The 12,045-nt window shown below is 40.3% G+C and overlaps 1 protein-coding gene across 1 annotated transcript; it reads right to left on the bottom strand.

Annotated features, from left to right (window-relative positions):
* Positions 1-2,329: 2,329 nt before the first annotated feature.
* mcm6l (MCM6 minichromosome maintenance deficient 6, like) lies at positions 2,330-10,866 on the bottom strand. Its single transcript, XM_026946145.3, has 17 exons — positions 10,626-10,866; positions 9,433-9,579; positions 8,998-9,108; positions 8,582-8,831; positions 8,152-8,317; positions 7,544-7,689; positions 7,253-7,403; positions 6,945-7,086; positions 6,720-6,861; positions 6,515-6,622; positions 5,732-5,887; positions 5,482-5,610; positions 5,244-5,405; positions 4,529-4,637; positions 4,226-4,420; positions 3,879-4,018; positions 2,330-2,920 (listed from the first exon to the last, which is right to left on the bottom strand). The coding sequence occupies exons 1-17, from the start codon at positions 10,718-10,720 to the stop codon at positions 2,798-2,800; spliced, it is 2,472 nt and encodes an 823-aa protein (XP_026801946.1). The 5' UTR covers positions 10,721-10,866; the 3' UTR covers positions 2,330-2,797.
* Positions 10,867-12,045: the final 1,179 nt, after the last annotated feature.

Here is a 12,045-nt window from a genome sequence, read left to right as displayed (position 1 = left end):
TTTAGGACAATACTGATGACTAGTCAAGATTAAAAAAGGAACAGGTGGGTATAGACGAAACCAAGAGTATCGTTTGACTACAGGAAATCTTCGCCCTCAGACATATTAAAGGTACAATAGTCAATTTTTTTTGTTTGCTTGTACAAATAATCTGCAAAATGTCTAAATCATGATAAAAAAAACAATGGTTTAAACCATGAACTCAGGACCAAAATGTATTATGTGGCTGTGAAAATCCATTTGGAAAACTGATATCCGGTCCGGAATGCTTGTTTATATGTTTGGTTGGTTGTTTTTACCTCACAGTTTTATAGACACGCTACTCTATGGCCCATCCTAGCTCCTGGGGGCGGAGCTTTGTGAACATGGGTGAGAATAGGGGCTGGGCTCAAGGAGTTAAAAAAATCATACCTGCTTTACCTGAGAGCTGATCTGGAGAAGAAAAAAAAGGACTAATCTTACCGAATGCACCTTTAAATATATTTATATTGAAAAAAATGTCTGATTTCTACAGCAGATCTGGTGCTAATGTGGTGCTTGATGCTGTGTTTTTGATATCCTGTGAAAAGTCAGTGGTCCCACGCTGACGTCACAACGCGACATTGTTGTTTTTGCCACCGTTACAATGCTGTTTAATTGGAGAAAGAATTTCAAACATAATGGATAACGGTCAGGTTTTGCTGTTAGTTCCTAAAAACTCAAGATTTCTCACCAAAATGTCAATTTTCAGCGATGCTCAATGTCATATTAATGAAATCCAACTTTGAAGTAGTGGAGATGTTGATGCAAATGTTGGACCCCAATTCCCAGAATGCAATGCAGCTATACGACACAGTTAAGGCAGCTCTGTTTGTGCGTAGTAGTGCAGATGAGGAGGTGAGAGAACTGGACAGATTAAAGGACTAAAGCGCCGCTGCATCCCTCTCTATAGGTAGAGATGAATTACTACTGATGCCGTTATTAGCAGGCAGCGGCATTGTGGGTAATATATGAAACAGTTAGCCAAAGTGAAAAGAGACAACCTTGTCAAGGGAATTAGATTGAACCAAAAAAGTCCATTGTAATCATATTTAAAGCTGTTGGCTATCTAACCTACATAGATAGATGGTGAGGGAGCCAGGGCATAAAGCCACACATTCTTAGAGTTTAAAATGTTCACTTCAAATGAATGAGATTAGACAGAATCATGACCACATGGGTGGCACAGGAAGGCCTTTTCCCTTTCTTTAAATAATCTTAGCAATCCCTCGTAAGTCAATTTCCATCTAGGGGAGGTTTTTCATTGTCACAGCGGTGTAGGTATTTTGACCAAATCCCTTGAGTATTATGAACTATAACTAACATAGCAGCTCTAAAGCCAGTAGGTTGCCATTCACTCTCAATAACAAATCAGATATTCTGCTATGTGTAATTCGGTGGTGCTTTTAGCCTCTCCATGTCTAAAAACTGGGACATGTCAACGCCTGTAGGCCAATATAATTCTGCATCATTCTATTAATGATAGGCTACACCCTCGAATTCTCCAGAAACAAAACACAAGGTTTGGTGGAAAGGTGGAATTCAAGAATATGAATCATTAACAAAGAATGAAGCACTTTATATATATATATATATATATATGTGTACACATATACCTACATATATACACACACACATACATACAGGCTGTCCCAATCTCCATACATAGGGAACATTAGCACTTTTTAGCAAAACGTCTTCCAAAATTTTTCTTACTTAGTTTATATATTTTTTTCAGATAGCCTTTAAGAATGCCTTTGACAAAAGAAGAATGTATTGAAATCATTCTCATGGCTGGATCAGGAAGCTGTTGCAAGGTTTCAATGGACTTTAACAGGAAACATGGCAAGCACATCAAACACACACACACACACGACACTGCTGCAAAACTTATTAACGAATTCGAAAAGACTGGAAGTGTTGCCAACCAACAGAGAAGTGGACGTCAACGAACATCCACTGACGAAGGCACAACCGACGTGGTGCTGGTACACAGTCCCCTGTATGTGGAGACTTTTGGGAGACCCTGTTTATTTATTTATTTATTTATTTATTTGAGAAATAGGGAAGCATCATAAGCTACAGTAAGTGGGTATTTGGAGAAAAAAAAAAAAACACAGGAAAAATATGCAACTCTTTCAACCAGGATAGAATTATTTTTTAAAGCTGTGAATGTCATACAGGTAATATCAGCATATAATATGTAGAAAAATTATAAAATGGAGTTTCAAGGTACAGACATTTGCAATAAGGGTGGACAAAAACATAATTAAAGCATATAACTAGACTGTAACAATTTCAGGTAGCTTTAAATGCACTTTTCCCCCCAGAGAGTGTTTTCAATAATAAGCTAATAATAAAAGCTCTTTTGTGAACTGAAGGACTTGCTACTATTATTCACCATAAATGCATTAATAATACATCCTTGAATTATAGCAGTAATAATAGCAGCATGTATATAGGTCAAGGAGTTCGTCTTCATTTTCACCTGGGGCTAAACTCTAATTCAGAACCTGCCTTAAGCCCTGTGTAAATGTCTTTGGATTTTAAGGATTTACTTCAAAAGCCTACAAACCCCCCCTATATATTACTCCAAAACTTTGGCATCTGTTGCAGATCTATATTTGCTACACATGGAAATTGCTCCACCTAGTGTAAAAAGAAGACGTACAAAGACAACAAAAAGACCAATGTTCCCACTTTTAATTTATTCATCATAAACAATAAATAATAAATAGCCAAGAAGGGGTGGAAAAAGACAAATCAATGCCACTCTCCTCTAGTCTTCCAATACATAATTAGGATTAACCACTAGGAAAGGGTCTTCCTCCATAACAGGCTCTTCTCCTTCATCTGTGACCTTCTTTAGGCCGGTTTTGGTCAATTCTATGATGATATGGTCCTGTGATATAAAAAAATAAGAAAAGGTATGAACATGAATAACACCCACAGTGACGAGACATTTTATCTTTATATGTACAGGTCATCTAAAACTGGCCTACCAGAATTACCATTCATACAAATTTCGTTCACAACTTAAACCCTTACGGTAGTGTTTTCTTTGCAATCATTATTTTCAAAATGTTAACCTGGGCTTACTTTTGAAGGTGAAGGTCAATAACAAATGGTAGTAATTTGTCAAATGTGTAGGCTACATTACCATGTTACTTGAAAAGTATATATTATTTTATTTTAACTTTTTATTTTATTTTTCACTGTTTAGGCAGATGGTTCAAAACAAAAATTCCAAGTAATTTATTTTTTTGTTTCCAAGGAAGATACGTTTGTTGAATAGCTCCTTTTTTATATTACACATTACACTATGTCTAGTAACGGCTTAAAATTGCATTTGCTGCCCAGCATAAGATTAAATGAGAATGTAGGCATTGAAGATCAGTGTCTTTGTGCAAAATGTGTTTTTCCATATATGAGTAACTTTCAATCTTAGTTTATGATGACATATTACATGTTAAATGTTATTCTTTGATTGAAGGGCTTAAGTAACTTTCGCTTGGTTGAATATGAGGTTCATAAGAACCACGTGCAAGTAGGAATGTGATCTAATCTTGGGTGATTAGACAGCTATGGTCACAAGACCACCTGAGGCATATGATCAGACTGAGGAATTTATTTGAGCCAATCATTTGATTTGTTGAATCACAGCATAGCCGTCAAACTTAGGGAATCTCAATTTGATTTTTCTCGGTCACCAGAATAGCAGTTTGGAATTGCTCCCTTTGCCCACTCAGGAAAATTGTGACTCGAAACCTACCAATGTGAATTCAGAGTTTCTGCATAAGTCTTATAAAGCAAATGAGATTTAGACATTGGTATAATTTGTTGGTTAAGTCTTCACTCACATAATGGATCAACCGATACAACACTTTCTCGATAAGATTCTTCCTGGCAATGAGTTCAGCCTCAGACTCGATCTCACTCTCAATTTCCTTCAAGTACCAGTTGATGAGCTCGCTCTTCTTTAGAGACAACTCTTCATCCACTGAAATACCGAAAAACAGAGTTTTCACAGTTTTATTTTCTATGACAAAATGCACTGTACTGCGATTTCAGCTTAAAAGAGGAGTCAACAACCAGCTTCCAGTGCAGGCAAACCAGTTAATCCGTCAATTATAACAACAGATTAGCTGGTAGAAGTCTCAGACATGTCATTCACGTCTGTTAGCTGTAAAAGATCTTAGTGACTCACGTTGCTCCATTTTCTGCATGTGCAGCACCAGCAGGTTGGAGATTCGGCGGTACTCTGCGAAGGACATGCGGAGAGCCGGTTTGGTTGTCGCCGTCTTCTCTTGCTGCTCTGCCTCACCGGTGTCCATGGCCTCCACTGCATCACCAGCAACACCATTTTGGCCCTGCATCTCCCCAGCCAACTGCCCATTCTGATCTACACAGAAAGAACCAGAGGTATGACATTAATGTATGTTTTCTGCTATGAATATAGAATCTTTATTCAAATAATGAGAAGAATAATAAGATTATGAAATATGATTACCATTCATATCTTCATCTTGTTCCTGGTCAAAGTTGATATCAGGTGAGTCAACACGAATGATAGACTTGTTCAGAAGTCGAAATGCTTCTTTTACATGTTTAGGTTGAACCTTGGGTTATAGAGAGAAACATTACATTATAATCACAAAAAAGTAACATACTCAGATATATGTGGTGGTCTTGGAAAGCCCATCGGATGTTTTGTGGCTGAATTCTGGCAAAACAGCCAAAAAATGATGAAAGAAGGGGGAAAAAAAAGGGGGGGGTTGTCCAAAATTTAAAACACTAGAAGGGTACTTGTAATTGAGAAACATGTTTCAGTTCAGGAAAGTCTGTAGTTTTCCAAACTGTTCACCATTTGAAGGGTTGACCCAGGCTGTCGCACATTAAATTACAATTTACAGAGCAATTTCATTCTTTTATTTCTCTAAAACATGTATGATAAATGTATTCAGTGTCATACTGAGAAAGACTTGTTCCCCTTGCAAGCCTGGTTCCCCTTATTACAGTTTCATTCTTATTTTGTCTCATACATTTTCTTTGTCACGGTTAGCTTAGATTTACTCATTAGGAGTCTTTAAAATCCTCGTGTGATAATATGTTGTCAAAGTATTGTACAAATGAAGTTTATTTTTATTCATACTGAGATTAGAATCACTAGAGGTATATACACTACTCCAACACACAACAAAGCATTTGCCTGGAGTTCGTCTGACCTCGTCTGAGCAGTAGAGACGGGCCATGGCCTCAGACAGACGCAGCATGCTCTCCAGCTGCCGCACAGTGATCCTCCAAGCCGATTTCGTCGTGCCGCCTCCGTCTCTCTGACGCAGCCGCTTGTACTGCTCCACAACAAACTCCTGGGCCTCTGGGGTGATCTAGAAAACACAAGGCATGATCGGTGAGACAATGCAAATCAGTGCTTTGTGCGAATTGTTGAACTGTTGCACAGACCTTTGGCTGAAACTGTCGGGCAAACAGTATGTATCTCTGGATGTCTTCTGCAGCATAGACACGTTCTACTGACTCCACATTCCTGGCATGGAGGTCTACAATTCGCCTGGCTATGGCATAATCTGTCACCTAAAAATGCCAACATTAAAATAATTCTGACTAAATTTCAATGTACAGTTTAAAACCATACACAAACAAAATTCAAACAAAGTACAGAAAATAGAAGCAGCAAAGCTGTATTCAGAGTCACCTCATTGCATTCGTCCACCAGAATGAAGAAGAGGTCAAATCTGGACATGATGGGGGCAGACATGTTGACATTCTGCTTCAGAGACTTGGAGCGATTGTACCTGCCATCAATGGGATTGGCTGCTGCCAAGATAGAAGTACGGGCATTCAAAGTAGCCTAAATACATACAGACACAAGAAAATAGGTCATGTTCTTTTGAAGACTCCAATGATTTTTATTAAAACAGGTCATCTCCAGTCAAGAAATATCAGTCAAAACTGTTCTCTTAATTTCCAACAGAAGAAAATCTTCAGGAAGGAGGAACGACAAGCTGCATTTTTTTGTCTTAACTTCAGAAAAGGAGGGGGAAAAAAAAAAGAGAGAGGTGGTGATGGAATGACTCTTTGTAGCTATAATGTAACAGGAACTAATTTGTTTTGCAGCCGTTATGCAACATTAAACATAACTATAAACATAAAACTTATAAATTGTCCTTTACATTTTAGTAAAGTAATACATTTTAAGTGTTAGCATTTTGCTGTGGTATAAGAGGAATAAAACACTTGACAGACATGATGTTGAGTATTTTTCTATAACAGCATGTCCCGAAGTGTGAAAACGAGTGTCAAGTGTTTTATTCACACTTGAATTGAGCTACTCCAGTCTAAATGACTAAATCCTTTGAAAGGCAAAAGATGTATTCGCATCTTGACAGCCAGGAACAGGACCATGTCAATCTAACAGCACATAACTACAGACATTCCTCCTGATTGTGATCATTGCACACTTTTTCTGATTCTATACCTTTACTCCAGCCTTGGTGATGGAGATGGTCTGCTGCTCCATGGCTTCATGGATGGCCACTTGGTCCTTCAAGTCCATCTTATCAAACTCATCAATACAGCATACTCCCTGATACAGGAAGTAAAAGATAAAAGCACAGATTTAGCACAAAAGTTTAATTAAAAAAAAAACAAACAAAAAAAACCTCCTGAACCAAACTACTTACATTGTCGGCCAACATGAGGGCTCCAGCTTCGATGACAAACTCATGTGACTCCTCGTCTTTGACCACAGCGGCAGTGAGACCGGCAGCACTGCTGGCTTTCCCACTCGTGTACACAGCCCTGGGAACAAAGTCTTCAACATGCCTGAGAGAGAAAGACGAGGTGTCAATAGTTACATTATTTTTCAACAGTTTACTCAGAATTCCACAGCAGTGTATTGTGCTTACTTGAGAAATTGGCTTTTGGAAGTACTGGGATCACCGATAATGCAAACATTGATGTCTCCTCTTAGAGATGTTCCCTCCATGGTGGTCTTGGCGACACCACCGAAAAGCATGAGCAATATCCCACGCTTGATTTCATCATTCCCTACAAGTAGTTTATCCATCATGAACTACACAATATATAATATCTCCATACTTCCAACCCTAAACTCCAGGGTCTTCTACAGAATCAGAATCATAAACCTAGGTGTGTTAAATAACTCGACAGTACAGGTTTGATACAAATACAGTAACACTGTTCTACATCACACCATGGATGGTAGGGAAGAGGCTGGTGCAGAGGTTGTGGTAAAGGTTCTTGTCCTGGCTCATCTCAAACACTTTCTCCCACTCCTGCACGGTCATCTGATTCTTCACACTCTCCGCACTCTGATCTTCCTGACGCAGCTCCTGGCCTCCAAACTTCACAAAATGAACATAGTAACAACATTTTAAACACAACACTGTTTCCCAAAGCATGCACAGAATCTTGCACCAAGACAGTGGAAGTGAACCTCCATGGTTTTGGGAAACACATGGATAACTCTAACCCTAGTACTCACCCTGGGGTTTGTCGGAGCAACATGGTTGGCCAGAAAGGCCAGTCTATAGGACAGCTCTCTTACTCCCAAAGCCTTTAAACCTTGGATCCCATCAGCCTCAAAACCTTCCTTTCCAGTCACCCTGCTGCTGGTCTCCGCCCTAGTACCTGCAGGACATGCGCGCACACATACATGGGGAGTAACACTAACACAATGCCACTATGTGTATCTGTTTTGTACTTCAAATATCTGCATTTGTATTCTGATTTAAACCAAAAATGGACATGGCCTAAGCTGGAATATTTTTTTGTATGTGTAAAGGTATTTCTAGAGCTTTCACCCAAATTTTCCCTTGGGGGATCAAGAAAGTACATCCATCCTTCCATCCATCTACCTATCCATTTATCCTCCTAATAATGCAATTTAAAGTTTTTCTATATTGTTATGCATCTGGGGGTTGGGTTGTTTTATTGAAAAGGAAGTCTCCTCAGTGCTCTTACCTCAGAAGCAGCAGAGGGACCTCAAAATCACAAACTGTTCCTTTAAAGTATAGTTTTGCTATGAAGATGGAACATAGGACAGCACAATACTCTGTCAGGTAAACGTAAAAAGAGTACAGAGATCCTCACCCGAGAGAGCCATGGCAGACACGTCTGGAACCACAATGAGAGTCCCGGTGAAATCACAGCGGTCTCCAGCCTGTGCGGCCTCCACGGCCTCGGCCCTCAGAATCACCTCCACACTGCGTGGGATAGAGCCTCGGGGCAACTCCGCTTGAGTCTCCTGAATACGCACCTGAAACAAACAGTGTCACAGGATTCTGGTGCTTGGTTGGGAACCATTCTGGAGTTTTCTCACTATAAAAGAGCCGGTTCAAAATTAGTTCAGATCCAACAGCATGCTACTGGTTTGAAAGGAACAAGTTACTTAGCATTTGCAGGAAATTAAAAAAATATCAGTAATGACCATTATTGTAGTAATTGCACATAAACTACAGACACAGTTTATTGATATGAAGTATTCCTGACACCTCACGTCACAAATATTTTCTCCACTTACCTTTTGGAAGTCGACAAAGCGTGACTTATTGGTGTCCAGCATGAACCTGCGTCGGTTGGCGCACACAGGGTTCTTGCAGATGGTGGGCTGCGTATATTTGAACTGCTGCTCCACATCTTTAATGACAGACTGGCAGTCGAGGCAGAGGAAAGTACCGCTCACCAGCTCTGGGTGAACAGGGTGTGTACGCACCACCTGCCCGCTGATACGCAGCAGAGTGCCGATACGTGCAGTTGAAAGCTCACGGATCCTGCAGAGAAGAACACAAACAGCGAAGTAACCTTGTGGCTTGTGGAGCAGATTAACAGAATCAGAGCCCTTGACTGTGATGATGGTGCATTATGCACTCTAACAGATACATCACACGAACTGTTTAGTAATTTGTATTCTTAGAAAATGTGAATGAATTGCTTTACTTTTGTCTTGAAGGAAAATCAGAAAAGGCCACGTAGAACTCTTTGGATGGTGGGATGTTTCCATGGTCCCGAGCGAAGTGACGCACCGCTCTACAGAGAAACGGGTACACCCTATAGAGAAAATACACAATCTAGATCAAGTTTTCCCCCTAATCCTACTAGGCTCATCCCTTTAATTCAGGGTTTCTCAAACTTTTTTCCATAACTAAAATAAATTTTCTTGGCTCCCTTAGTACAGTTCTATTTTATGAACATATTCCAAACTATTCAAATATTTGGCTCATTATTTCAATTTGTACAATAATATTCTGACTATTTATTGGAGCTATAGCGCATTTTACTCCAGAAAAAAAAAAAAAAAAAACTCTGCGTCTAAACATTTGGACCTCCACCAGTTTCAACTACAGTGTCAGGTTAATACTCAATCAGACTCACCTGTAGTACTCCTCCTGAATCGTGGTTGCCAGTTGTTGATTATAGCGTTCAATGTTGGTGAAGCTCACAGTCAGAGTGTTTCTCTCTGGTCGGATCAGCTCCTGAGCTTCTGCTAAATACAGCGGGTCGCCAGTTTTATCCTGAAACCTAAATCACATCAAAGTAGTCCAGAGCTGAGGCTCATTTTCGGGTAGTCAGATTAGAATTGTATAAAGTGTCCAATTTTCCTATACAAGGCAATGTTCCTAGTGCTGTTTAACACATATGCGAAGTATTAAGATTTTTGAGAGGGGGAATAAAGCTAGGCTGAATTTTGGTGTGACCATACAGTACTCTGACCTTTGACTCATACAGGAAAATTAGACATTTTATGCAACACATTAGGAAAGCTTTGACAGTGAAGGAGACCTTGGGACAGGCTGGAGACATAACCCTATTCTATCAAGCCCCTTTCTTTCAGACCGTAGTTTTCGGTGGCTTTGGCTCTGGCCGAGTGGTGCAACAGAAAAGCGTTCGCCCCATCATCTAAAGATTATAAGAACGAATCCTGACAGTGCAACAGCAATCCATGACAGGGAGGTCAAGAAAGCAAGAGAGAGTGTAAGGAGCATTCTCTCCCTCTCAACACTGGCCAATCGTGGGCATCTACGAGCTCATGTATGCGGAAGAGGGAAGATAGCACTTTCCTCCGAGTGTGTTCCACTGCCCTGGAATGCACGGTGAGCAGCATTTCAAAAAGATGCGGTTAGGTGGCTTCATGACCCTCCCCAGCTAGTAGCTGTTGTATGACAGGGGAAAGCTGGCTGGTGGGTGGGAATTGGGCAAGACCAAATTAGGGAGAAAATGGTGAGTGGGGAAAAAAGTTGCCCTGAACATTGGTTCATACTGGTAAATTAGACAATGTATACACTATATGATCCGTTTAAGGAAGGACAATGAAAGCATGTAAAAATACATTTGAGCAAATGCTGTAATTGGGCATTTCAATGGCGTTTACACTCAACGCGGAGGATCAAGAGCGCCCTCTACAGGCGCAACATCGCATCTGCAATCATTTATAAATCCCTATAAATGCATCGAGTGACTGTTAGGAATTGTGTTTGAGTTGGAAAATATTCCATTCAATCTGTTAACTCTGACTTTGGGCATTTGTCCAAATCCGACTCAAAACTAGCAGGTTAGCCCCGACTTACTCCTCCAAAAACTCTAGAAACAGTTTTTGACATTTCTCGGCGAGGTCATCCCGCACTTGCACGCCTGCGTTGGGAGTTTCTGTCGCAGGCTCCATTTCCAGCGCCGGGATGAGAGGAGCAGAGATCCGCCGCCACACCGGGAAACCGTGCTGAGGAGGGGAGAGCGGCTAAATGAAGTCTCGCGCTGCACACCTGAGCACACCTGAGCACACCTGAACACGCCTGAGAGCACGTGCGCCGTGACGCTCACTGATTGGCTCCCGGATCTCTGCGTCACACACATTTCCGACATATGCGTATTTCTGAGTTTCCGACTTGAACTTTAAACTTCAGGTGATCCATGATAAACTGTAACTACTCTAAAGCCTGACTGTTTTAAATCTTTCAAAACAAACCCAGAGTGTCGTCGAATTCTCGATTCTGATTGGTCAGAAGATGTTGATTAATTTTCTGAGACAGCAGCTCTGATGCTGCTTTCAGGTCCTCCACGGAAGCTCGTGCGTCCGAGTTCAGAGGTCGTGACTGAGCCATGGTGTGTGTTCAAGTGTGTTTGTTGGGGGAAGAAATGCAGGGCAGGGCGTGTTAAAAAAACAAATCACAGTTTTAGATTTCTAATATGTTATCACTTCTATAGTAACAGCTTACACAGGGACACGTATGGTGGACACAGCACATAACTGAAGACTAATATTAAAGAGATTAAGAAAATGTTATTTAACAAAGAAAAATGTACAAGTGTTGACAGGGTGAAGACGTCTGGAAGGAGACGTTTATGGAAGGAGTCTCCAGTGAGAGTGCTTTGTAACAGTCAGCGAGATTTCTGCCACTTTGCATGTTCTTGTTTCTCCATAACATGACAAGCTGGGTTTTTTTTTGTCTTAATAACTTTGAGAGAGAGAGAGAGAGAGAGAGAGAGAGAGAAAAAAAGAGAGGCTGGTGGGTGAACTATTGTCTATACGAGCTACAGTGTAAGTGCTAACAGGAACTAACTTGTTTGGCAGATGTTCCACAAGATGAAATTTAATTAAACACTGTTAAAAAGTACAAAGTGCTATTCTTTAACAAATTTTTAAAAATGACCATTTTTGGCAAATTGCTATAGTATAAGAGTGAAACTTTTACTGAATAGTGAATAACACTTTGCTGTTAGAGGAAAATAATCACCTTCGTGGACCAGTCTCAGCAGAGCAACTGTCTTCGGACTGTTTATCACTGGATTTTTTTTTTATATTTGGTTGCCCGATGTTTCTCAACCCAACAGTGACATTAAGAAATGTTAGTAATACTGTTGTTCCTTGCTGTGTTGTGAATAATCCACTGCAATAATATGTGGTTAGTGGTGGTCCTTTCTACACTGATGGGATGTGGAAGTGTGGTGCTCATGCACTGTTATGTATCAGTAGTTGTATAAATACAAAGA

The sequence above is a fragment of the Pangasianodon hypophthalmus genome, chromosome 21, assembly GCF_027358585.1.
Source record: "Pangasianodon hypophthalmus isolate fPanHyp1 chromosome 21, fPanHyp1.pri, whole genome shotgun sequence".
NCBI classification, from domain to species: domain Eukaryota; kingdom Metazoa; phylum Chordata; class Actinopteri; order Siluriformes; family Pangasiidae; genus Pangasianodon; species Pangasianodon hypophthalmus.
Note: the sequence above shows the minus strand (reverse complement) of the source record. Positions and strands in the feature narration are given on the sequence as shown.

Coding starts and splice junctions, on each gene's coding strand:
- mcm6l (XM_026946145.3), bottom strand. CDS start 10,720: ATGGAGCCTGCGACAGAAACTCCCAACGCAGGCGTGCAAGTGCGGGAT. Junction 9,109..9,432: donor ATTCAGGAGGAGTACTACAG/GTGAGTCTGATT, acceptor TTTTCTCTATAG/GGTGTACCCGTTTCTCTGTA. Junction 8,832..8,997: donor GATTTTCCTTCAAGACAAAA/GTAAAGCAATTC, acceptor TCTTCTCTGCAG/GATCCGTGAGCTTTCAACTG.